The sequence below is a fragment of the Apostichopus japonicus genome, chromosome 20 (genome assembly GCF_037975245.1).
Source record: "Apostichopus japonicus isolate 1M-3 chromosome 20, ASM3797524v1, whole genome shotgun sequence".
Taxonomy (NCBI): Eukaryota; Metazoa; Echinodermata; class Holothuroidea; order Aspidochirotida; family Stichopodidae; genus Apostichopus; species Apostichopus japonicus.
This window is the reverse complement of record NC_092580.1, coordinates 17,552,154-17,578,592: the sequence shown is the minus strand read 5'-3', so window position 1 is coordinate 17,578,592 and position 26,439 is coordinate 17,552,154. Positions and strand designations below refer to the sequence as shown.

Below are 26,439 nucleotides of genomic sequence, written 5' to 3'. Positions count from 1 at the left end.
TCTCTGCTCCTACAAAAGATTGGAAGCTTTGATACTTGCAAATTTGTTCATATTGTCAATGAGAAGAGGTTTAAATCTCAATGGGGACAACTAAATAGCTCTATATCAATGGGTTTCATGCTACAGGTTCACAGTGGATCTTTATGCACACACATACACACAAAAATTATTAACAAAGGCAGAATCCAAGTTGAATTGCATCTGTATTTAACTTTAAACTTTGTACATGACGTCAACTTTTCAGGGCAGAAGAATGTAATTCTTTCTTAGAGATATCTTTAATGTGCATAAATTCAAATCAACTTTCACCAGTTATCACAATTAAATACTTCATAAAAAGTGTCATCAATGTATATTGACCATTACATGAAATTAGTTGCATGCCATGTTTGTGAAGACCCATGTTTCTCAACCCAGGGACAGTGGACCCCTAGATTAGCCGTGCAATATGGTTGGCGTCTGTTAAGGGGATCTGCATTAAGACAATAAGGGTCCGTAAAAGTCAAACACATCCATCAACATTTTACCAAATTACACAAGCTGTCAAGAGAGTTGTGATGAACCTGAGGAGTGCCATCTCTGAAAAAGTTAACTGACAATTTGCTGATCTGTCTCAACCATTACAGGACTCTGTGGTGATACTCCCTATGAATGTAAACATTTCTACATTGTTGCTTGCAATCCGTGGGTGGAAAATGTTCTGCAAACTATGAATAGTTTCCAGCCAAAACAGGATCTTTTTTCAGGAAGTTGGGCAAATTTGTCTACACTTTTCAAAGCAAGGTGACTATTAATTTTTTTTTATCTTCTTTTGAATATCAAGTCAATAGACCAAGTTCAAAAGATTGCGGACCTCTGGTATAGACCATTAATCAGGCAACTTGAGTTAAACTGATTGGAGCCAGGGACGGACTGAGGCAACACTTTTTACTGGCTTAGTTAATCAACTGGCAGGGCTGGGGTCTTGATACGAGCTACTTTTTGGAACCTAAAACTAGCACCATTTGCATTGACACCTCAGGTTTCACAAACGGGTGCCCTAGACCCAATATGAACACACCAGTTCTGATCCAATAAATGGGTAGGCATGCCCCCCACCCACCCCCGCTGATACTGTTATGAAATGTAACTTGCTGAAGTTCCCTCTATCACTTTCACTGCAAATGCAAATAAAATTAAGGGTGCCCACATACATTTTGCGACATTTTGTTACTAGCCTTGAGAGTAAGTGACAATGAATGCTTGTTTCTTATATGCAAAGTCTGAAAGTTTGCTAGGTTACCTTATGTACATCTGCTATTAAATCTACAAACAGACAAAGTGCCATATTTACTTTGAAACTGTGAAGACAGATTTACTCAACACTTTTGAAACATCTCTTGTGAGTTGTGACATTCTTGTTACAGGGCAAGCAATAAATATGCTTTGCCCTCATACAGTACACGTCTTAGCTAGAGAAGGTTAACACTGTCAATGCCATAATCTGCTGTAAGCAAACCAACAAATCTGCCTATTCTAGGTAAAACCATGTAATCAGGTAATGACACAGCTAATCCATTGATAAGGTGATGACATAGCGAATCCATTGATCAGGTGATGACACAGCTAATCCATTGATCAGGTGATGACATAACTAATCCATTGATCAAGTGATGACACAGCTAATCCATTGATCAGGTGATGATATATCAAATCCATTGATAAGGTGATGACATAGCGAATCCATTGATAAGGTGATGACATAGCTAATCCATTGATCAGGTGATGACATAAATAATCCATTGATCAGGTGATGACACAGCTAATCCATTGATCAGGTGATGACATAGCTAATCCATTGAACAGGTGATGACACAGCTAATCCATTGATAAGGTGATGACACAGCGAATCCATTGATAAGGTGATGACACAGCTAATCCATTGATAAGGTGATGACATATCTAATCCATTGATCAGGTGATGACATAGCTAATCCATTGATCAGGTGATGACATAGCTAATCAATTGAACAGGTGATGACATAGAGCTAATCCATTGTTCAGGTGATGACATAGCTAATCCATTGATCAGGTGATGACAAAGCTAATCCATTGATCAGGTGATGACCTAATCTAATCCATTGATCAGGTGATGACACAGCTAATCCATTGATCAGGTGATGACACAGCTGATCCATTGATCAGGTGATGACAAAGCTAATCCATTGATCAGGTGATGACATAGCTAATCCAATGATCAGGTAATGACACAGCTAATCCATTAATAAGGTGATGACATAGCTAATCAATTGAACAGGTGATGACATAGAGCTAATCCATTGATCAGGTGATGACATAGCTAATCAATTGAACAGGTGATGACATAGAGCTAATCCATTGATCAGGTGATGACATAGCTAATCCATTGATCAGGTGATGACACAGCTAATCCATTGATCAGGTGATGACATATCTAATCCATTGTTTGAATGACATTACTTATGTGGTTCCAAATAAAAAAGGGTAGCAAACTGTAAAGTTCTCAAGATTAACTGTTTTTTTTTACCCCATTATTAATCTTATGCTTGTCTTGCACATAAATACTTCCTTTAAGACTCTTTTCCTGAATAAGTCACTGCAATTTTTTTTTTATTATCTTTGAACATGATGCACTTCAATCAAGAAATACATTCCATCATTTTTTCGTTGGAAACAAGGATAGAGCACACTGTTTCAAATGGTCACTTCTATGAGTTGTAAACATTTTTTTGTCCGTGAGAAAATATTCCTCAGTTTTATCACAAGTGTAGATTGTCTTCATCTGAAGCTAAATTTATGTTTGCTGCCCTCAATTTCATCAATAACACTCTGTACCATGTCTCTTGTTGTGTGCAAGCCACCTAGATCTGGTGTGTGTATCTGTGGAATGGAAAGCACGAATAACCAACTTGGGAAAAGAACACAAGGTTTTGTAGAAATACTGAAGTCTGTTAAGTTAAAACCATGTACAGTAAAGAAATTTACATAGAAGCTAATGCAATCCCACCCGCATCATTCACAGGTCCCCGCATAGTCCCACATCGATCTCCCCACTCCACAACCTTCATGGCTCACTAGTGTAACCTATAGCTTAGCAAAGCTGTCGTTAATTCATTATTTCGAACGTGATAATGATAACCTGAGATAATATGTGAGTTTTTCATAGAATATGGACCATGAAAATCAGTCCAAAAATCTGACTGAAATCTGAAATCTCTTTGCAGCGAAATGCACTTTTCAAGGAGTATCATCCAGAAGTGTCGTACAGTCCTGAGCAACATATACACAGCCAACAGACGACTTACCTTCTTTTCTGAAAGTGTCTTGTAGACGGCTTCTCTGATCAGTTGTCCGTGGTTGTTGAGTCCGATGTGATCTAACATTAATGCAGATGCAAGCAGCATAGCCGAGGGATTGGCTTGATTCTTCCCTGCGATATTCTTTCCCGTATTCCTTGTCGCCTAGAAGAGGAGATGACGGCAGATGTATATCAGCACATAGCATTCATATTGGGGACTATCCTACAAATCAGACAATCTCGTCTTTTTTGAAAGCTCTTCGGTTTTGACCTCAATTTTTTTTAGTGCAGAAAGTTTTAGGAAGAAATGTCCCTGGACCAATGGTTTGGTTCTGACCACTGACAGACCACAATTTGTTCTCCAGACATCAAGGAGTGTCCAACGTCACAATAACATGCTTCCATGATAAAGCCTTGAGGGGGACATTAATAACTTATCATGAGGTTCAAAAGTTTGAGCAGAAGTGGCCACCAATTGGCTTTCCATCATTTATAACAGGCAACATGGACCACACCATTTAAAGAATGCCTTTAGGTAAAATTTTAGTCTTGACATGTTATAGTCGAAGAAAGAAAGAAAAAACTTGAGTGCAAGTTATATTTCTGTAACTACTCTGGTTTTCAAGACCATGATGCTATGATTAATCTCTGGTATGCTCCTATAAGGCTAAATTGATGACGAGGCCAGGTCCTCAGCACAGGCCTTATTTTTCAATGTTAATCCATTGTTGTATTAAATTGTAGTAACAGTAACAATCTTGTGTTCGACTGGACCAGGAATGAGGGTTGGAGTTAGTTTAAACAAGTCTGGATATCAGGGACAGAGATCTCTAATGAAACTTAGTGAAAAACTAAAGCCAGTGCACTTGTGAAGACCAACTATGGAGACTTTTCGATGAACATAAAATCCCACCATTTTTCATGTATGTAATCCTTAACTGACTCCAATTACATTGCTGTAATTAACTTTACCAATTTCGGACGTTAAATAAGTGAAAAATGGGACGAAAAGTCAGCTTCTATTTCAGACATTCCTGAAACATTCCTAAGACATCAGGTGACCATGTGACGTCAACGTTTGTATACCTCACTCACAACTATACTTTTAGTGTGTAAAGTCGTATACTTGAGCTGCCAAAAACATCAACGATATTACTCCTTTTTCCTCAAAATGTCACAATTCTGTGTTGTTGGAGGTTGCAGTTATACCTCATCCAACAAAAGCATCAGCTTTTTTAGATTTCCGAGTAAAAGAACGGACGTAAAACGCCGCAGACTTTGGATCAATTTTTTGAGATCCACGCGGAAAGATTTTTCAGCACCCGGAGTATCTCATGCCCATGAGTCCACATGCATGACCCTGCTTCTGTGTATGCTGCAAATGTCTCATTCTGTGAAAATTATATACTGTCGATAGCTGTGTCGGACCATGGTCGGACATAGCTAATGTGAAATTGACCGTAAACACGCCCTGGACGTCCTTACATGTAACATTATATCACGCAATTGACAGTAATATATTTACTGTAAGAGATGACCGTATATATATATCGTGCCAAGGGTATAGCATTGTTAGTACATGTACGGTAGTTAGTTACAACTCTCGCCGGCGTTGGCTCACAGCATGTGTAAATAGCCATGTTAGGATTTATCTATTTCATTTGTTGTATTCCAGTATCGTGAGTTCGTGATACATGTGTAATATTGTCTGTTCTGTTTATTCCGACATCTGCATGTTCCAAGGAGTTGAATAAAAACGGTAGTATGTAGCGATCGGACGTTTTATTTCGTTAGTGACTGTCTTGTGATTGTGGGATGTTAGTACTGGTCAAGGCCTGTTTCAACTAGACCTAACTCTATGGAATTACACAGACTCACGGTAGTTTTTCGCCCAGGATTGAACAAGAAACGTGGATTAGGATATTCACTGCTAAATTTGTTTATTGACAGGATACTTTTTCTGTGTTTGTATACTTTTGGATATTAAAACGAGTAAGTACTATGTAAGTATATTGTACCGTACGGACCTATTGACGCTACGCTATGTAAAAGATGCCTCCATTTGAGTGGAAATTTTGCTAATAAAATAAGCAATTTAACTAAAATTTCTTCTTATAATTGTCTTAAAACTTGTTGTTAACCTTCATGTGTTCTTGTTTTAAGCTAACAGCTTTTCAAACGCTCGAAATTGGAAGTCAAAAACAGTACAATTGTTCGCTATCTGTGTACAAACAGTGCCTATATCAGCGTTTGATTTTTGCGGTATACAAACTTTGACGTCACACGGTGACCAGAGGCTCCTTTGGGTCAATCTCTGTTTTCAGACATTCCAGAGGTTCATGTCACGTGACTACCCAAAATGTCCATTTTCGTGGTCGTTTTTGATGGGTTATAGTAGGTTTTCGAAGATTATTTTTTACACATGTTGATTATGGGTATGTAAACTCCTAAATTAATGGAAAATCTCAACAACAAAAATTGCCTCCATATTTGGTCTTTAATTTATAGCCACTAAAGATTCAGAAACGAGATTTGCTTTGCTCAAAACTAGATCTCCAAAGTAAAATTGAAAGACATCAAATTTGGTTTGACTAGATGTTACCAGTAAAGCAAAAGTACTGCCATTTCATCTGAAAATCATCAAATTAAGGCAGCTTTGCATAAAAAAAAACATCTTATTTTCACTTAAGATTAGTGATAAACTTTTCATGCTATTCTTTATCAAATTTGCCTTGCTGAAAAACCTTTTATGAGAAAAACAGATCAACTTATCAAATATCTGATTTCCAACTACCCCTCACTCTTTCCAGCTGTTTTCTCCTTTTAAAACCCCAGTATTCCATCCATGACTAGGCTAAACATTTTGGTGCTCAATACTACACAGAGAGAATATAGAGTTTCATACATACTGTTTCAAACACAGCATAATCCAAACCGACATTCTTTCCCGGAACAACTCCAGGTCCTCCCACAAGACCGGCAGCAATGTTACCGACGATGTTACCGTAAAGATTGGGGAAGAGCATAACATCAAATTGCCAAGGGTTGGAGACAATCTGTAAAATGATAAAAAATATAAAACTATCAAGATATAGACCAATACTTATCTATACTGGACACTCTTACACAGCTGCTTGAGAAAAACTTCACCAAGAATAACGATGTTGCCTAGAGTAATCCATGCCCCTTGACAGCTCTGTGTTTAATAGCAGTACTTCACTATGAAGAACAACAATGCTGCCAAGAGTACTGTGCCCCTTGACAGCTCTGTGTTTAATAGCAAATCTTCACCATGAAGAACAACAATGCTGCCAAGAGTACTCCATGCCCCTTGATAACTCTGTGTTTAATAGCAAAATTCACCATGAAGAACAACAATGCTGCCAAGAGTACTCTGTGCCCCTTGACAGATCTGTGTTTCATAGCAAACTTCATCATGAAGAACAACAATGCTGCCAAGAGTACTCCATGCCCCTTGATAGCTCTGTGTTTCATAGCAAAACTTCACCATGAAGAACAACAATGCTGCCAAGAGTACTCGATGCCCCTTGATAGCTCTGTGTTTCATAGCAAAACTTCACCATGAAGTACAACAATGCTGCCAAGAGTACTCCATGCCCCTTGATAGCTCTGTGTTTCATAGCAAAACTTCACCACGAAATACAACAATGCTGCCAAGAGTACTCCATGCCCCTTGATAGCTCTGTGTTTCATAGCAAAACTTCACCACGAAGAACAACAATGCTGCCAAGAGTACTCCATGCCCCTTGATAGCTCTGTATTTCATAGCAAAACTTCACCATGAAGAACAACAATGCTGCCAAGAGTACTCTGTGCCCCTTGACAACTCTGTGTTTTATAGCAAACTTCACCACGAAGAACAACAATGCTGCCAAGAGTACTCCATGCCCCTTGATAGCTCTGTGTTTCATAGCAAAACTTCACCATGAAGAACAACAATGCTGCCAAGAGTACTCCATGCCCCTTGATAACTCTGTGTTTAATAGCAAAATTCACCATGAAGAACAACAATGCTGCCAAGAGTACTCTGTGCCCCTTGACAGATCTGTGTTTCATAGCAAACTTCATCATGAAGAACAACAATGCTGCCAAGAGTACTCCATGCCCCTTGATAGCTCTGTTTCATAGCAAAACTTCACCATGAAGAACAACAATGCTGCCAAGAGTACTCTGTGCCCCTTGACAGATCTGTGTTTCATAGCAAACTTCATCATGAAGAACAACAATGCTGCCAAGAGTACTCCATGCCCCTTGATAGCTCTGTGTTTCATAGCAAAACTTCACCATGAAGAACAACAATGCTGCCAAGAGTACTCTGTGCCCCTTGACAACTCTGTGTTTTATAGCAAACTTCACCACGAAGAACAACAATGCTGCCAAGAGTACTCCATGCCCCTTGATAGCTCTGTGTTGCATAGCAAAACTTCACCATGAAGAACAACAATGCTGCCAAGAGTACTCTGTGCCCCTTGACAACTCTGTGTTTTATAGCAAACTTCACCACGAAGAACAACAATGCTGCCAAGAGTACTCCATGCCCCTTGATAGCTCTGTGTTTCATAGCAAAACTTCACCATGATGAACAACAATGCTGCCAAGAGTACTCCATGCCCCTTGATAGCTCTGTGTTTCATAGCAAAACTTCACCATGAAGAACAACAATGCTGCCAAGAGTACTCCATGCCCCTTGATAGCTCTGTGTTGCATAGCAAAACTTCACCATGAAGAACAACAATGCTGCCAAGAGTACTCTATGGCCCTTGACAGATCTGTGGTTAATAGCAAACTTCACCATGAAGAACAACATTCTTCCTATAGAACTGGGAACACACAGAGCAGCTAACTGAGCAATAAACTGATATGATATGATATCCTGAATTCCTGCCTTTTGATTACATGATGGACTAAAGTTAGTGTTGGGTGCATAGCTTTGTTTTAGCTAAATCACACACCTTACACACAAAAGGGTACTGAGGATCCCTTATCACTCTGTGTTAGCAATAATGACATGAACAGAGAATGTAAACATTTTATCAAGCTATGAGTGCTTTGGCATTACTAAGAATGATGGTAACCACCATTCTGCCTAAAATGTTAAGTTCCTCCCTAAACACCAAGGATCACATGATCAACTAACTTTAGTGTTTGGGTGCAAAGCTTTGTTTGAGCTAACTCACATAATTCACTCACTATTGTTCTTGCATATTGGGTATCCCTAAATCACTCTGAGTTAGCAGAAATTACATGATAGAAACAGAATATGTGTATTATGACTATATCTGTGCTCTGGTATCATTAAGAGCGATACACTCAGAAGTTGTACATTAGGGAGATGTCATACCTGCATACAACAGTTATCCACGATCATATCAACAAACTCTATCTCTGGGTAAGATGCAGCGACCTCTCGACAAGTGTTCAAGAATAGACCGTCTCCCAGTTTCCTGAAGGAACATACCACAGATGAGACATTAAAGTAGAAAATTGAGCAATGTATGGCAGGCAACTTCTTCCAGCTCAAGGAGCTAAATAGATGTTTTAATGAAAATCATTCCAGAGTTCTTCTTACCATTAGCTAGGAAAAAATACTTGGAATTGTTGACTGAGCACACAGTAAGCACACAGATGCATGATGACATTTTAATCTGTATTGACCTTTTGGTTATCTTTTAGGAGTATCTAGTCACAAAGGTAAACACATTCTGTTACCACCTGAAGGATTCTACTTGCTTGGATATGTTGACTCATCTATCAACTAATGAATCAATCAATTGATATTGACATGCAAAGGGATATATTATTTCAGTAATTTAATAATGATCGGGTTAAATATCTTTGTCTGCTCATTCAAGAGAATCTTGTAATGACTTCATTGCGACAAAATGGCTGCTACACCCAAGCTATAAAGATCAAATCTCATAACAACTTAGGATTGAATATGATTCAAACTATTATGATCAAGAGAGATCCCATTAGGATAAATCAGATAGGCTTCTAAGATCAGTACTGACAATATATGGAAATCACAACTTATTACTGTACATATCAGGATGTAACACTGACTATATATGGAAAATCACAACTTACAACATATCAGGATATAACACTGACTATATGGAAATCACATCTGATAACATATCAGGATATAACACTGAAAACCTATATAATATCAGCTACCACAAATCCATAATGATCAACATAACCCCAAAAATGTCCTACAACTCAACAATTACAATTTATCAATTCTGACATCGAATCTAAATTAAATTTGACTCTATTTTGCTCAATTTGGACCAGTTAGATGTTAGAACTGACAGCTCAAATCTGTCAGTCTATATCACGACTGAATCTGATGACCAATCATCAGGTCCCCAATCACGTATCCTTCTGTTGGGGGGAGGCGGCGGATGAATAAACCCGAAGGAAGGGGCAGGGCTCAGCTCAGCCTCCCCCACTGACTGACAGAATATTACTCAAAGTCCTAGTGTACAGTACTTTCATATATAACATGTACAATACGTGCTGTATACAAGCTCAGCAGTCAAACATTATTCAACAATGTTTCAAAATATAGCACCATTTTGCATCTAAGCACGCTCTATTTTACCAAAATTTCTCACCAGGGCAAATGTTTTAGTGTTCAACTTTTGTGCCACAGGTTTGAAGTCCCTGAGTTTATGTTCTTATAAAATACTATGGCCCCTGTGTAAAATACTGTTATACATGTTTGCAATTGTATAGCACTTTGACTGATTTTCATAGCATTTTGCAAAGCAATACTGGATAAATTATTCCCCTCAACACCCCACCCCTACCAAACTGGTATAGTTGCAACCCTGCCAATCACACTCAACACCAACAGCCTATTATTATCAAATATATTAAAAGATCAAGTCTGTACAAAGATCGCAATAAACTCTCATGCATATATGTATAATATATGTATACCCCCCCAGTCAGCTTAAACTTACATAATGTTTGCTTTATGAATCGCGGTCACTTTTTTCCTTCCATTTTCTCTTGCAAACTCGAACGCATACTTGGCAATTCTTTCTGACCGCTTCCTGGTAATAATTTTCAAACTCTCCACAACACCGGATGCACTCTGTGAGACAGAGATAAAAAATAAAGAAAACCTGGACATTCAATTCTGGTTTCTTTGAAATTGCTAAAAGTTATGCTTCTTTAACAAAGTCTGTAAGTAACAGAAAAGATATAATGCTAACATAAGCACTTAATATAAGAAGACAAAACAAAACAGAGCATAGAAATGACTACCTTGCTTTGTCAACAGAGACTGACAAGTTTCTTTTCAGTTTTGCTAACCAAAAAGGGAAACCATAAACTTCTACATTGTAGAAAGATGTACCATCATGGTACAAATTTATGGGTTTGAAAACGGATTAAAAAAAAGCATCCATAATAACCATTACAATGTGAACAACTATACATTGTAATTTTTTAAGTCCAGATAAAATGTCATCATTTTATTCATGACATGATTCCTGAAAGTTAATATACACCATGAAAGGCCAGAGAAGATGACAGCCACAAGATCAATAGAAAGATTTATCAAAGTTACTTGGTATCACTTAGTCAAACATCTTTAACTTCAAAGGGTTCCAGGAAAAAAGAAAAACTTGTAAAGGTTGAATTATCGATAGGTAACATGTTAGAAACCATCGAGAAATAGTCCTAAATGGAACTACAGATGTGAACTTTTTGGCATGTTTTTCAATCATCATCAATCTTCTTTGAAAGGAAACTGTGAGAACCATTGGCTGGAAACTGTACTTGCGAGTATGGCAGAACTACGCTGTCAGTTTTAACCCAAGTAGCCGAAGCAAAGTGTGGGTAATGTTACACTACGTGACTGGGGAATGACTTAAACTTGGCAAGTAGCTGTCTGTAAGAACAACTTTGGGAGATTCCTTATTTTGATAGGGTATCCTTAAATGTAAAGCGAGTGACATCATAGAACCGCAAGAGCTCTGTGGCATTGTGAAAGTGGTGAGATAGAGACCAGATCATCCCATCAATTAGTTAAGAATGGATTGTTTTAAAACTTAGATGAAACGTTGAGATCTCTCTGACAGTAGGTACAGCAAGCTGAGCATGCAAAAATGTCTGAATGTACTCGCGTGGTTTAGACCTGCTCCAAGCACATTTTACCAGCTCGGGTTTCTCTTAGACCGCATTCAATCGCTTACAGAAACTGCAGAATCCTTGCTAGACAAAAATTGTACACATGTACACACACATTGTGAAGGGTAGCACCTGAACTCCCTAGTCAACAAAAATACAAATTTGGTTCACCGCGCAACACCTTTTGCAAGACTGTGAATCTGTAATCTTTTTTCACCCAGCTACACTGTATACTGTACCTACCTCTCTCTGGAAAAACAATTGGCTTAATAGCATGGATTGGGGGTACAGCAATTGATCGTATTTTTGCGGGAGGGGGTATTACAATAACATCTTCGTTTCAGGAAGCGTCTCCATTGGCACAAAAGGTTTTATGTTAACGCTATGACCATGTATTACCATGTATTACGCTGGGAAGTAATTATATACCTTAAAGTGAGGGGAAAATTACCGCATGATATGAAGCGGTGAAAATACTTTGTGAATCTTCTACTTCAATCAGGGTATAATTGGATTGTTGACCATATATTTCATTTAGCTTGATTTTTACCAAAGTTGAAGTGAAAAAGTCCATTTAAACGATCAAAAATTTGGCCAATTAAGCATAAATGCACAGCCCTAACACATATGCCACCCTTTCCCTGTTTCCTAGTGTACCAAAGCACTTGTTTCGAAACCTCCAACAGGTGCTGTGCTGTATTCTGTACCTCCCCCCCCCCCCCATCCGTACGTAGACTGTTTCATATTATCGTGTGTAAATGTACCTATTCCATGCTCGTGATTGGCTGATTAGGCTTAAACCATTGTTGAAGGTGAAAATGCAAGAAACATATCTGTGTCGATTCGTTGACATTTTGCTCGGTACAGTACAAGCAACAGATGCAAGGGCTAAAGATTGTACAACAAGAATGTTTACAATTTTGGGACTACGGGGAGCAGTAAGGTATACACGATAAACAGTAGCAGCGGGAATATTGGAATCCTCAAGTTTGGGTGTACTGTCTGGGTCGGTATTTCAATTAAGGTATTACTGTTACCGGGTATTCAAGGTTGTTTCGGATATACCTGGTATTTTCGGTATATTCGTTGATGACAGATTTCAATACCGTCGGTATGGGTAAGAATGAAATAACCGATATTCCGATAGTACCTGTTTACGGAGGCACCCTAGGTAAAACGCCTATAAGCAATTTTTGTTAGTTGGAGGGTGCACAGCAATAATAGCCCACCTACCTCATGCTCCAAACTGCTGTACTCTCCTTCTGTGTTTTCTCTGATGATGACAATATCAACATTATCATGTCTTGTTTCCACACCAGGGATGCTCTTACAGTGTAACACATTGGCAAAGACATCTAAATTGACTCTGCCAAAGTGAGAGAAAGAAAAGAGGAAAACTCCATGACAAAGATGATATCGTATTATAACAAATGTTTATGTATCGTCTTGAGAACTTTTCCAACAAACAGACCAACCACTCTTTCATGGCAAAGGTATGTAACTAGCTCTATATTCTTCTTTGCATGTAAGAATCAGGGCTGTACAGTATTATGTTATAAACAGTGTGGCTGCTCATTACAGAGAAAATGGACCGCCATTCTGAACAAACAGAATGTTTCGTTAGCTTGAGTAGATAACTGATTGGTAAAAAGAATATGGTCTGGGAGGGGGGACAAAGGGTAGGTGGTGGAAGGGGTGGAATTGCGATAACATGGCTATCATACTTGGATTAATATATATACTGTATGTGAATAATCTGTCTCAGATGGCCCCAGTGCACTTGGTTGGGTCACCACAAGAATATCTGTGTCAAAGGTGACCCCACAAGGGTCATTAATCTTTGACCTTAGGCGCAACTCATCACTGACAGAAGAATTCAGCTGCTGTACTAACATAGTGGTAAGTTGAAGAATATGAAATCTAACATAGGCAGATATTAGCCAGAAACTAAGATTGGAAAAGGACAATTGTCATTACACACTAGTTTTTTTTTAGTTTCTAACTCTGTGGAACACCTGACTGCACATAGAAAATATGAGAACCATTCAAAGTTCCCTTCTAAAGCTTATGTCATTACACGGTTTTACAATTTGACCTATACTGACCTTACATGATCTTCGCCCATGACTATAGATAATAGATTTCTTGAACCCAAATGGAGGAATCCACAGACAAAGGTTTAATTTCAATCCAAGCTTCACATCTATCACAAGTAAAGCATCACAAGGCACACAGGTGTGCTTCACATTCTCACTAAGGACCCACCCCATGATTGTTTATGCCATTGTCCAAATCCACGTACAGTACCCTAAACCTTATATCCGACTTCTTCTGGGGATGTGGTGATTCCTTTCAAAATGGCATCTGCTGACTTGGAAGTCCGTTTTGCAAGTCCTCAGTCATAATAAAAAACGAGTGCACATGCACGAAAATCAACACTACTTGAGTGCATACAGTAGGTTACTTCTATGCCTAAAGTCATGCAATGGGAGTGAGTGAATGCACGCAAATCAACAGGACTTGAGTGCATAGGTTACATCCTTGCATAAAGTCATGCAACCAGAGTGAGTGAATGCACGCAAATCAACAGGATTTGAGTGCATAGGTTACTTCTTTGCCTAAAGTCATGCAATGGGAGTGAGTGAATGCACGCAAATCAACAGGACTTGAGTGCATAGGTTACATCCTTGCCTAAAGTCATGCAACCAGAGTGAGTGAATGCACGCAAATCAACAGGATTTGAGTGCATAGGTTACTTCTTTGCCTAAAGTCATGCAACCAGAGTGAGTGAATGCATGCCAATCTACACGACTAGAGTGCATAGGTTGCTTCTTTGCCAAACGTCATGCAACCAGAGTGAGTGAATGCATGCCAATCTACACGACTAGAGTGCATAGGTTACTTCTTTGCCTAACGTCATGCAACCAGAGTGAGTGAATGCATGCCAATCTACACGGCCTGAGTGCATAGGTTACTTCTTAGCCTAAGGTCATGCAACCAGAGTGAGTTACAGAGTTAACATACCTGAGGGACACATTTTTAGTTTTGTCCTTCTGTGGAATCAGCTCCTTCAGGTCTGTGTGAATGTTGCCTTTGAGCGCAACTCCGTTCCTTTGAACGGCAATTATAGCGTTCTCTACGTTTTCTTCAGAGTCTCCACTCAAATGAAATTCTTCAAACTCTACTGGAACATCAGCATGCCTTATAAAGAAAAGTGCAGAAATGCTGTGAAATTAATCAATACTTAATATAATGAAAATGGACTAAAACTGTCCACAGGGCCATAATGAACAAAATAAGAAACATGCTTTGCTTGGAAAAAAATCACCTACTGTACAATGAGGTCACACACAGTTTTGCTCATCCATTTTCAAATGGTAAAAATTTGGGGACAAAAGTACCCCACTGCATTTTCTTATTACTTGCTACCACAAAAGTATAAAGATATATATATATAGTAGTAGGAATTTAGTATAAGGTACACATTCAGTGAATACATTGTCCTGAAGAAACCCGCTAGTACAGTACAGTATTAATTTACTCAATATGGCTTGGAAATATTATTTTCCTGTACAGACACAATGAAACACCTGGCCTTTGTTAATGATCACTGCTTTATATCTGTCTCAGATGGCCCCTGTGCACTTGGTTGAGTCATCACAATGATGTATGTGTCACAGGTGACCCCACAAGGGTCGTAACCTTTGACCTAATGTGCAACTCATCATTGACAGAAGCAATTTGCACTTGAAAAGTACAAGATCTGACTAAATGCAGACAGAATGTGAATTTTGTACAATGGAACCGGTAGATTTTGTCTTGGGTGTGAGATACATATAAATGAGGACATTTTCTTGATGATAAAAATCAATACATTCAGTTCTCACTAAGAAAGAACAGACAAGCACATGGAAATATTTGTTTACATTTATTACCGTTGTCATTTGGGGTTACTTGAATTTTGCTTCATTTCTATTAGCTTTTCTCATCAAATCCTAATAAATTCCACATTACATAAGCTCACCTTGGTGTCAACTCTTTGCACTTTGAATCGGGGCATTCTAACATGATGTTAAACAAAGGGTAACTAAGGTTACCCTGGAGATGTAATCATTTCCCTAACTTATATTTGAGCTATCCAAGTGGAATCTGCTAATTGTTCAAATTAACCACAATTTCAGGTAAATTTGTGCACAAATTGTACAAAATAGTAATTAGCAATGCATTAACCATTATCATCTCATGAGGCATATTGCAATTACATGGATTTTGATCTGGCCTATCTGCATTTACAACAATGTCTAAACCCTTCAAATATCTTCCACAGGCCACAACGAGTTGCCTTCATTTCTCACTCTATAAAATATGGTAACCGTTTTCGTACCTGAATACATCCCTCACATGCATCATGAACTCTGGTCCAATGCCATCTCCGGGAATTAGCGTAACTGTGTGGCGTCCACCATAGCATGCAGGAGGGGGCTAGAGAGCAAAAAGAAAACACAAGATTCATCTATAAGTGATTGCAGACCTTACAACTTTGGTCACCACCCCCACCCCACTATGGATCCATGCCTGCTTATCTCAACTTTCCACTACCACCAACATACCTATAAATAGCAACTGTCTGTCAGGAATTTGAGTGGTTTCAAAAATACAAAATCATGATGATAATGATGATGATGATGGTGATATAGCATGAAAGTAAGGACTTAAAGGAGACACATCCCCAACTTTTTTCATCTTTAACTTACATGATCTAGAGGTCTCTGTGGCTAAGGTTACCGTATTTCTTTGCTTGAAAAGTGGGACAACATGTTAGCACCATACTTAAACTTTGCTTAAATAATGGTATGGTCTGAATGATGTTATACCTAATATTGCAAAATAGCTAGATGAATCAATGTTTTGTTAGAACTTGTTGCATCTATGTACGGTAGCTTACAGTAAAAAGTTTTTTTTTCACCCCATCAAGCATGAAGGGCTAATATGTGGCCATCAATCATTTCTGTGTGTTGAAAAAGATTACATTATTGTTCCAAAACGGTGTACTACAGGTGTAAAACAGTGATAGTCTGAACCTCACAAAGACAATATATCGAGACAATTAAATTTGCCGGCGGGACAATACCATTTTGTTTGCCAAAAATGGAACAACCCCGATTAATCAGTGATGTACAGTATGGTAACCCTAAAAAAAACAGCTTCTCCGAACAGATGCGAATATAGCACCATCATGTTTGGGAGGTATCCTACTCTAGTTAAACAGTTGTCTGCGAGCTGTGTTTTTTGTAAATCTCTGATGTCATAGTGATAAACCTGTGATATCTCCCAATTGGAGTATAAAAGATAATTTATAGCTGTCTGTGGAAGATGTTCATCACTGTAACCTCCATTACACTGACCAAATAATGATGATTGAGCCTCTGTATCCTTCAAGTTAAAGCAAGATGAGTGATCATATGGAAAAGCAAGAAGATAATGTCACTGTATATAAACGTTCAGTTCAACATTCACATTCCACTGTACACTACAACACATCAAAACAATTGTAAATACATACAAAAGGAAATGGGAAGATCTGATTCATTTACATAACTGATCTAGAATCAACTTTTTAAATCTAAATATTGCAACATGCAGGTGTGACCTCGGACATTTAGAGTGTCCTTTCATAAATAAGATTTTCTTCTTTTTTTTCTTTTAATTTCCAGATTGAGGCGACAGATGATATTTTCAGTGACATCACCTTTGAACATTTTGACTTTTTGAACTTTTTAAACAATTTAGTACGACTTTACGAGCTAGCGACAAGTTCAATGTAAACTGAAGCCATAATTCTTGAGGTGTATGAATTTGAAACAAGTACTGTACAACTAACATTCATACAGTATATATAATATTTAATATGAAGCAATGAATTTCATACTTACATGTTTGTATGGGTCAGCTTTCAACTGCAAGATACCACAGGCAATGGAAAGGGAGCAACCAACAAAATGTAAGTAGAGAAATGATTACCATGAAAAGAGAGAAGGTGGGTGGGGCAGTGGGGGTGGGGGTACAGGTGCATCACAACAAAAGGATGGTTAGAGGATTATCATCAGATAAGTACTGCAATATTCAGCATTTCAATTGTTAGTCAGGGAATATTTATAAAAATGTTGGGGAAGAAAGAAGTTAGATCTTAAGTTTCCAGCAAATAAATTATGGCCGTGGTGCAGAAGGTAGAATTTTGTTGGGCAAATGTTAGCATAAAATACATTCATCACCTATATTTCATCATCTCTTTAATTTCTGCTACTTTATAGGTAATGTATCTTGATGGACATTTTTATATAGTGAGAAAGGGAGTGGGGGAGTGGGAGGGGGGAGGGTAAGACATGGAGCAACTTAATATGGAGATGAGGCGATGGAGCAACAAGAGGGGGTGCATGTTAAGAGTAGAAATTTCAAACCATATTTGCCACAAGACCTCATTCACAGTATCAGAGTTACATACATATGATTTGAAGTGAGAGCTCAAGTACAGATCAACTAGGAATCGAAACCTTTTGCCACAAACTACAGTATACATGTAATGATATCGATGACAAAGCTGGTCCGAGAGAGGATGATTGGCTTGGACAACTTGAACCAATCAAAGCAACAATAAAGACTGCACAATCTCGAACCAACATTGACTGTACAGTAAGCTAAAGCAGCATGTACATGGTTGCTATGACAATTAGCAAACTGGACAGAACCAAACATTACCATGATAATGTGGAATGTGTACAACCACCACCAGCTGAATATCAAGAGCTACAATCTACATGTTGGGATGCCCTGCCTTTTTTTTCTTAGTGTATGATATGAAAACCAAAGTTTTCCACATCAACTGACAGATTTTCAGCGAACTAAGTAACGAAGCCATCACTAGCAGCCATTTCTTTAATTTGTAATAATTAGAAAGATGATATAGGTCATTGTAAAGCATTTACTAAAAGTTTACACCATAAATGACCTCAAAAATTTTGGCAACAAAGACGTTCACTGTAAAAAGGGTTGGATTCAACGTGTCAAGATGAGAGATATCTTAGGCTCATCACTACAGTATGATCACTTCCAAAAGCTGTGGATTATACTAAACTTAATTTAGCCTTCTCCCATTCAATGTTTACTGAAGTTCATTTACCTCAAATCAGATAAGGATGATCACTCAGTTTTCATGTTCTTAAAGTAAAAGTATGTATATAAACATATTCCACATCACAAAGGTATCACTCATGTAGTAATATCTGTCTCAGATGGCCCCTGTGCACTTGGTTGAGTCATCACAATGATGTATGTGTCACAGGTGACCCCACAAGGGTCGTAACCTTTGACCTCATGTGCAACTCATCATTGACAGAAGCAGTTTGCACTTGAAAAGTACAAGATCTGACTAAATGCAGACAGAAAGTGAATTTTGTAAGATGGAACCAGTCGATTTTGTCTTGTGTGTGAGATACAAATGAGGACATTTTCTTGACGATACAAATAAATACATTTAGTTCTCACTAAGAAAGGTATCACAAAGGTATCACAAAGGTATCACTCATGTAGTCTGACTTGAGTATTGTCTGAATGAACTAAACAAAGTTTCCATTTGTTCAAAACGATGCAATTAGCCAGATTGATAGTTAATGGCATATTGATTTATATAAATACTTTTCAGTCCTGATTCCAATGCACAAAGTAGTCTCGATTCGATACAGTACATGCATAGTATCTACTACGAGACAGTGGCATGTCAACGCCTATTTGCAAAGTAGTTTTGATATTTCCTCTCACATGCAACACACTTTCTCAAGATGTTCCCACATTTGCAACGACATTAATATTGGAAAACAGTTACAGTATATGCAATATGGTTTCTGTTTCAGTACTGGATCCAGTAATTATACAACAATTTTGCATCCAGCTCTTTCATCACCTGGATGGCATATATAAATGCATATTGGGCTTTAACATACATCTAAAATGATTCCTGTATGTCTTCACAAAGTTACAGATATAATGCTACAGGCCAGACACAATAAGATTGATTAAGTTCATGCACATACAGTAGCCGTAACCTCACTTTATGCAACTCAAAAACATCAGATGCCTTGTGGATATGATTTGAACATTAACTTTACCCCTGAGAAACATTTGGCAAAGGTAGTAGATGCAAATGGAAAACCACCAGTCTGCTGAAAAAGAGAGAAAGCAAAAGAACATATTATTAAAACCTTTTAAGCTTTATACAAACATAAAGTAAAGACGGTTCATTCAGGAACTGTTTTGAAGCTTTCACAGGTTTTACAAAGTACACTCAGTCAGTGCCTGATTAACAGCAGGCCCACTGGGGCCTAGGCCCCGGACCCCCACAGTTAGGGGCCCCCACATTTGGGTGTCCAACAAATGGAAGGCATAAGATGCCTTTCTGTCCGTCCGTTGATGTTCAACATGTAAAATAACGACCTTTGTTCGAAACTCCACACTGAACAAAAGTTGTCTTTCCATAAATACATGGTGCCTATAACGATGCATGGTCTTCATTCTACGGCATTTGCGTAACTTGTCACACACGTGACACCACAAACCCCGTAAATTCAGTGTTTACAAATTATGTAAATTCTGTCAGTTTTGCAAAACAAATTGGCATCCCTATAGATATTTGGATAATCTTCTAGCTACCAACCACCTATCATGTGATCCTACGGAAAACGGAATATTGATTCCTGGAGGGGCATCAGAAAAAACAACGTAAAAAAAAAAAAAAAATTTACATATTAATTGTGACAATAGTCAAAGTCCAGAACATGAGATTTCAAAATTAAAATGTTTAGATGCAACTTGCAAGGCCTGTGAAGTGCCATTTCCAGCGATCTGGGAAGCATTTTCTGCTAAACTTTTCGTGCACGCTACGCGCCAACCTACTGTATGGTGGCGCTCTGCTTAGATAGTGGGCCTAATCGTGAAAGGGCCCCCAAACTATTCTGGCCCCAGGCCCCCCCAAGCTAAATCTGGCCCTGCAGTCAGTACATTTGTCAACTTTTCTCTTTATCTATGTACAGTAATTGACTGTTTGCCACAATGACAAGCATTCAGATATATTGACAGCTTCTTATATTACGAAAGTTGTGATACTTGGACAGCACCGTTACTGCAATTGTGAGTCCTAATCTGGTAATCAAACTCAACTTTCTTGCCTCTGTTCTGCAACTCAGATATGACAGAAGCAGATTGGAAACTTCTAAATTGTGATCTACAGTTGTCATTGAGCAGAAATCAGTCCCAGAACAAAGTCTTACCATGGCTTCAAAAATTAACTTCTTACAGTATATTTTCAGGCTGTTAAAAATTTGAAAAAAAAAAACATCCCCCTTTCTTCTACACTTTCATGAGCTATCTATTTGTTTTGATCCTCTACTCTCTTCACTGAGAAGTACAGTAACAAGCTAGGTGACACTGTAGACATCTCAATTGTTTCCAACATTCATGAAAACACCAATATTTTGTTAAAATTGCAAATAACCTAGATTTTTCTGCAGTAGACGTGGTTAAAAGAGGAACTTTGTCGGGATACAGTAACTTTGTATCGTGTTTCGTGTATTTACATACTTTGTTATATACTATACTGTACATAGCTGCAATGAAGGATACTATACATGTAGCTGCAATGTTTGAAATTCCAATAAACACTATCACGGAAACCGCGGCCATTTTGTACACGGTGCATAACCAGTTCCGCGAAATTGCACCTCCGCAATCTGCAGTACAGTCAATGCTGCTTGTGCGCTCGGGCAATCTTTTCGACTATCGGATGGTAGGCTATTGTACTCTTGTGTATTGTATTGGGGAGGGGTTACCTGAGTGGAGATTAAATAAAGTTAAATATCAGTAGGGCCCAATACATTATTTTTTCCCTCTATTTTAGGTAGTGGCCAGTATGAATTCAACCGTGGAAGGGAAGAGTGACGATGTACACCAGGAGTACTCAAATTTCCTACAAATGCCTAAAAGTGAACTTGTCAAGTATCTCTTGTTACGAGGCATAAACACTTCGGGACCGAAGCAAGCATTAGTGGTTTACCCATCGTTTACCTGGAAATTGAAGGGAAAAATGATGTTGGTCGATATATTTACAAAACTGAACGAATGTTCCCTACTACTGTTGCATGATAACTCTGTGGTTTGACTCGGCAGCGCGTGGGGCCCGACAGCCGACATTATCAGGCCCCGCACTATGAAGCCTGACTTCCTCATCTACTGTAAATAGAAGTGCTAAAAAAAAAATATATTATTTTTGACATTCAGCCCATGGGCCTTTCTGCCTTTTACTTGTTCAAAAAGTTCTTACACCCTTACGGCAAAATGGCGACCCAGAAAGGCCCGTGTTGAAAACGGCTGAGGGGCCGGTCCAAGGCCTGTTTGCAGACATATTGCCCGACATATTGACAAAGTCCCATGCATCAACGACAACCCCAGGAAGGAGGGGGCATGACAGGGTTTTTGTTAAGAAATGAAGTAGGTGGGTCAAGTTGAAAAGTAGGCGGAACTGTCTGTATGCGGACATGGGGGAAGGGTCTAAGGGGAGGGGTCCCCCTCCCCTTTTGCCGGAAAATTGCAATTTAAAAAGTCTCTAGATGCAAAATGGTGCAATATACAGTTGTTTGGTCAATGATATTGCCCCTTCCCAATCACCTTTCTTCTGTCCTATTTTTCTTTTTTTCTCCTGAATTTTTTTATTAACACTCGGGTCATGGAGCCTAGGGAGGTAGCTATGCCACTGAACCGAACTTAGCAAGGGTGTGACGCACTTGCTGCATTAAATGAAGTGCGATCATAACAAAATGATAATAGGTCTACGGTACCTACAGAGTGAGTAGGATTTTACTGCCAAAAAATACCCAACTAGATCTGTGATAGAACCTTCTGTTTTTTATTCAGCTTTTACCTCTGTTGGGCAATTATTTGTATGTCAAGAGAAGCCCTTCGCCTACCTCTACTCGCACCCACCCCTCGGCCTCATCTCCTCGACTATACTACTAATGTTCAACTTCTTGTAGTTTTTACCAACAGTTAACTGCTGTGACAGTTTCAATCACACCTGACCTGGTTGTGGGTATTTCTTCCTCTCGATTTTTTTCGTCAATTTTTTTTTTTTTTTTTCATTTTCATTTTTTTTTTTTACTGAGCGTCGCAAAGTAGCCGGGTCATGTACGTGCAGTAAGCGGGTCATTTGACCCGGGTCCCGGCTACTAACGAAAACCCTGCATGATTGCATGACCAATGAGTCTTTAAATAATGTAAGTGCGTGAAAAATACAACATCAATATTGGGGTGCATGTCGGGTTTCTGTCCCACCCCCCACTTCCCTCCCCTAAACAAAACCTGCCGATGCCTCACCAGACCGTGGAGGCTTGGAACTTTTTAAATCCCCGGGCTGCCTGCGGACAGGGGAGGGTCTAGGCGAGTGACAAACGACCGTGTATCGCAGGGCTGGAAAACCTTGCGAACCTTCCGAACCAGGTTCGCGGGAAATCCGCGATGCTCGCGGGAAATCCAGCCTGGCTGGAGAAAAAAAAATCGGGGAAAAAACGGGACGAAACTTTAAAAAAAACACAACGGAGCAAAAAATACATCTGTAAAAACAATAAGGAAAATTTCAGAAGAAAAGTTTCAGAAACAAAAGAAAAATGTCCAGAGAGCGTGCTCGCAATTTTAGTCACAATAGCCTATAATGAGTAATGATGTGTCCCCAACCCACTCACAAGGGCAATGTCACACGGACACACACGGCCCAGCGCGGGAAGCTGTAATAAATCAGCCTCGCGGGAAATGTTTTGAACAATATTGCCATTCCACATTTTTTTTATACTTATATTGTTTGTTAGTTAGTAAACGTTTTCTTTCGTATGAATTTGACTTCAATTCAGAGTTCCCTCTAAGGTGCGGAATTCCCTTCAACTGACTCAGTAATCTCGCAAAGAAAACATTGTCTGCTAGAAATCCCCGCATCGTTTTCTTGCATTCGCGATAAGTTTATACTCAATGCACAACGTATTCACTTGACAGAGAAAAAACTCTGAAAGATCCAGCAAAACACTTTTGAAAAATTCACGCGAAACTGGCATATCGTGCTAAATGCAACTAATGTCATGTAAACAAGGCTCTAGTACACCCATTTATGAAAAAACTGTAAGACCACATCTGGTGTTAAGCTGGGGGAAAAGAAAGTATTTTCTAGAATTTCCAAAAATATGGGAAAAAATAATATCCTACCATAGTTAAGTGCATAGCAAATAGCCTAACCACCTCGTCGGTTACGGATCTCACGTAACTACAAAAACACAACTAATTGTATTTTGCGAACTTGACGTTTTCTACAAGAACATGGAAATAATATTAAACATTTAGTTTATAATGCCAAGTGGCCTAAAACATGTTTTATTACAAGGTTTACTTACATAAAGATGGCCATAGCTAGTGGGGCCTCGATGTGCTGCGTGTATAGGTATTGACTGTACCTCGTGTATCATGGGGAATACTCCATGAAACGTTTCTTGGAAACTTGCCAAAAATGTTAAACAGTGGATGAGCGCGCAGTTGTTTGGTAAGGACTAAGGTACCTGGGAAAATTCGCAGCACATGTTCAGTATCCTACCGTGTATTTAAGTAGTATATAGGGGTAAACCGTACTGCAGTTGTAAACTGATGTACGTATTGTGTGTGCTATTCATTGTTAGGCAGTCTATAAACGGGGCTTTGCCGAACGCTGTTTGTTTCATAATATCGTAAGTTGTGTAAGTTTTAAACTTGTAACTTTTTAAAGATTGTAAGACAGATTAAATCTCATTTCATTTTATAACGTAATATAGCTACTCTAACTTGTCATTTGAAAATTTTCAACAGCTTCTTGACAATTTAAATTAAAAAATGTTGTCAGTATTTTGCATCCTCAACTGCGAATTTTTTATCGCCAGACACGCAAAAATACCAAAATTTCCGGGGTCTTTGCCCCCTGGACCCCCACAAGGGGTTCCACCCCTTGACCCACCAGGGCCCTAGGGCGGGCTGGACCCCACGCCTTTATGCTCGCACGCTACGCGTGCTCGGCATGTTCGCTGCGCGAACACCGGCGGGAAATCAGAAGTGTGTTCGCGGGAAATTGAACAAGGTTTTTAAACACTGGTGTATCGTATAGGTGTTTGAAACACCTATTCCCAGGAACGAAACGTTATTCCCCCACTCCCTGCCTCTGACTGCCGGCCCTTACAAGTACATTCCAGCAAGGGCGCAACCACTGGCTGAAAGTTGGGGGGTGGATCCAAGGCAGTCATGAGAAACGTTTTGTGTGTGAAAAAACATTATGCATGGAAGACTTCCCAAAAGTTTGGGGGTCACGACCCCCGACCCCCCCCCCCCAGTGGCTGCACCCTTGCTTTCCAGCAAAATCCCTATCGCGATATTTGACTTCATCAGCTTCTCATGACCATTGGCGTTCCACAGTATGAACTTACTACACCTACACTATACATGCGCTGCCCAGTATAGTAGTATAGCACAGTATATTCAACAGACTAGGATAGGCAGCTTAGCTCGTTATATGGTCCTACTCGAGTTTGCTTGTGTGCCTTGGAATCTTATTCCTAATAATATTACCGGTATATGTCGTTTAAATATCAATCAAGATCTTCAACGATCAACAATATTTTGAAGTAAATTTCTCCAACGGAAGTTCCCTGTAAGTTTAATCCGTAGCCTTATGTTATTCATGCATGTTAGTGACGGTCACGGTGCAGATGAGTTCGCGTGGTCAACGACGTGCACCGTGAGCAAGATGGCGACGGTTACCGTGAACTTGTTTATTACAGTATATATAGAAACCTTTTCACACACAGTTATAATCAAGACAGACTTCACCAAACAACCAAAAATTATGCAGTGATAAAGGAAGGGTAATGTCACATTTAGACTTGATCAAGTCTTAAGCCTTGTGTGAAGGATCGTTTAATATACATGTGATATTTCTGCTTAAATGTCCAAGTACTTCAATTTTCCTTAACTGTTTGGAGATGTTGTTCATTACAGTTACTGTATTTCTATCACAGAGACCATTAATGATGGTAAGTTTTGTGTCTCCTTTAAGCAATTTATTCCATGCTGTCTAGACACAAACGTTTACAAGTATAGTCCAACTTATTCTGATGGAATCTGATCAACGCAATATTCTTTGAAGTCGGTGGTCGAACCATAAAAATAACACACAGAGCAAAGGGAAAGATATCCTCATTAAATTTGGCTTTTAAGAGAAAACTGTATTTTGGCATGTCAAGTTACTATATATGGCCTACCTTCCTAAACTAAGAGTTAGGCCTGAAGAGTAAAGGTAAAGTCTCATGATGCTACTAACACATGTATACTGAATGAGTGACTTCTTAAAAGTTAGACCTTACTAACCTACTGTACCCGTAGCCTACTGCCAATAATGTCAAAATGGAAAATAGTCTAGTTTAATGTTAACGAAATATAACATATAAACCGAAATATGTCTTTGTAGAATAACCAGATGCAAAGGAAAATATTTTATAAGTTCCCAGCTCTTCTGTCAGCCAAGGCTATGCCTAAAAACATTTGGCATTACTCGACTAAATTTAACATAATAACATCGCAGAACTAGACCCTACACTGAGCCTACCTAAAGACATTCTTTAATTAAGACAAAACTTAACGTTAGTCCTTTAACTTCAGCATAAGTATTAAAGTTAAAAAAAGGAACGCCAAAAAAAACCTGATGGTATTTATCTCCATTTAGAAAGAGTGGAGCTGATATTCCACGATAAAAAGCTCTTGATATAGCAGACAGTTTTACAGCCATTATCATGTCACATTCAACGTGATATTCAGGAATCTCGTTAGTCTTCAGGAACGCACGCGCATATGGA

The 26,439-nt window shown here is 38.8% G+C and overlaps 1 protein-coding gene and 3 non-coding genes across 7 annotated transcripts; all 4 read right to left on the bottom strand.

The window, feature by feature from the left end:
- Nucleotides 1–184: 184 nt before the first annotated feature.
- Nucleotides 185–26,439, bottom strand: LOC139960932 (isocitrate dehydrogenase [NAD] subunit gamma, mitochondrial-like). Of its 4 annotated transcripts, none has more exons than XM_071959644.1 (11): nt 26,286–26,439; nt 19,645–19,698; nt 17,416–17,439; nt 15,867–15,964; nt 14,507–14,683; nt 12,716–12,848; nt 10,309–10,442; nt 8,679–8,781; nt 6,226–6,372; nt 3,324–3,479; nt 185–2,898 (listed from the first exon to the last, which is right to left on the bottom strand). In XM_071959644.1, the coding sequence occupies exons 1-11, from the start codon at nt 26,376–26,378 to the stop codon at nt 2,797–2,799; spliced, it is 1,221 nt and encodes a 406-aa protein (XP_071815745.1). In that variant the 5' UTR covers nt 26,379–26,439; the 3' UTR covers nt 185–2,796. The 4 variants fall into 4 exon arrangements, with proteins under 4 accessions (XP_071815745.1, XP_071815746.1, XP_071815747.1 ...); XM_071959645.1 differs by having other exon boundaries at nt 19,645–19,695; nt 26,286–26,430; XM_071959646.1 differs by lacking the exon at nt 17,416–17,439.
- Nucleotides 13,238–13,351, bottom strand: LOC139962278 (small nucleolar RNA SNORD67). Its single transcript, XR_011791190.1, has one exon. It is a non-coding gene; the product is annotated as a small nucleolar RNA SNORD67 (small nucleolar RNA).
- On the bottom strand, nt 15,103–15,215 carry LOC139962277 (small nucleolar RNA SNORD67). Its single transcript, XR_011791189.1, has one exon. It is a non-coding gene; the product is annotated as a small nucleolar RNA SNORD67 (small nucleolar RNA).
- On the bottom strand, nt 18,762–18,874 carry LOC139962275 (small nucleolar RNA SNORD67). Its single transcript, XR_011791187.1, has one exon. It is a non-coding gene; the product is annotated as a small nucleolar RNA SNORD67 (small nucleolar RNA).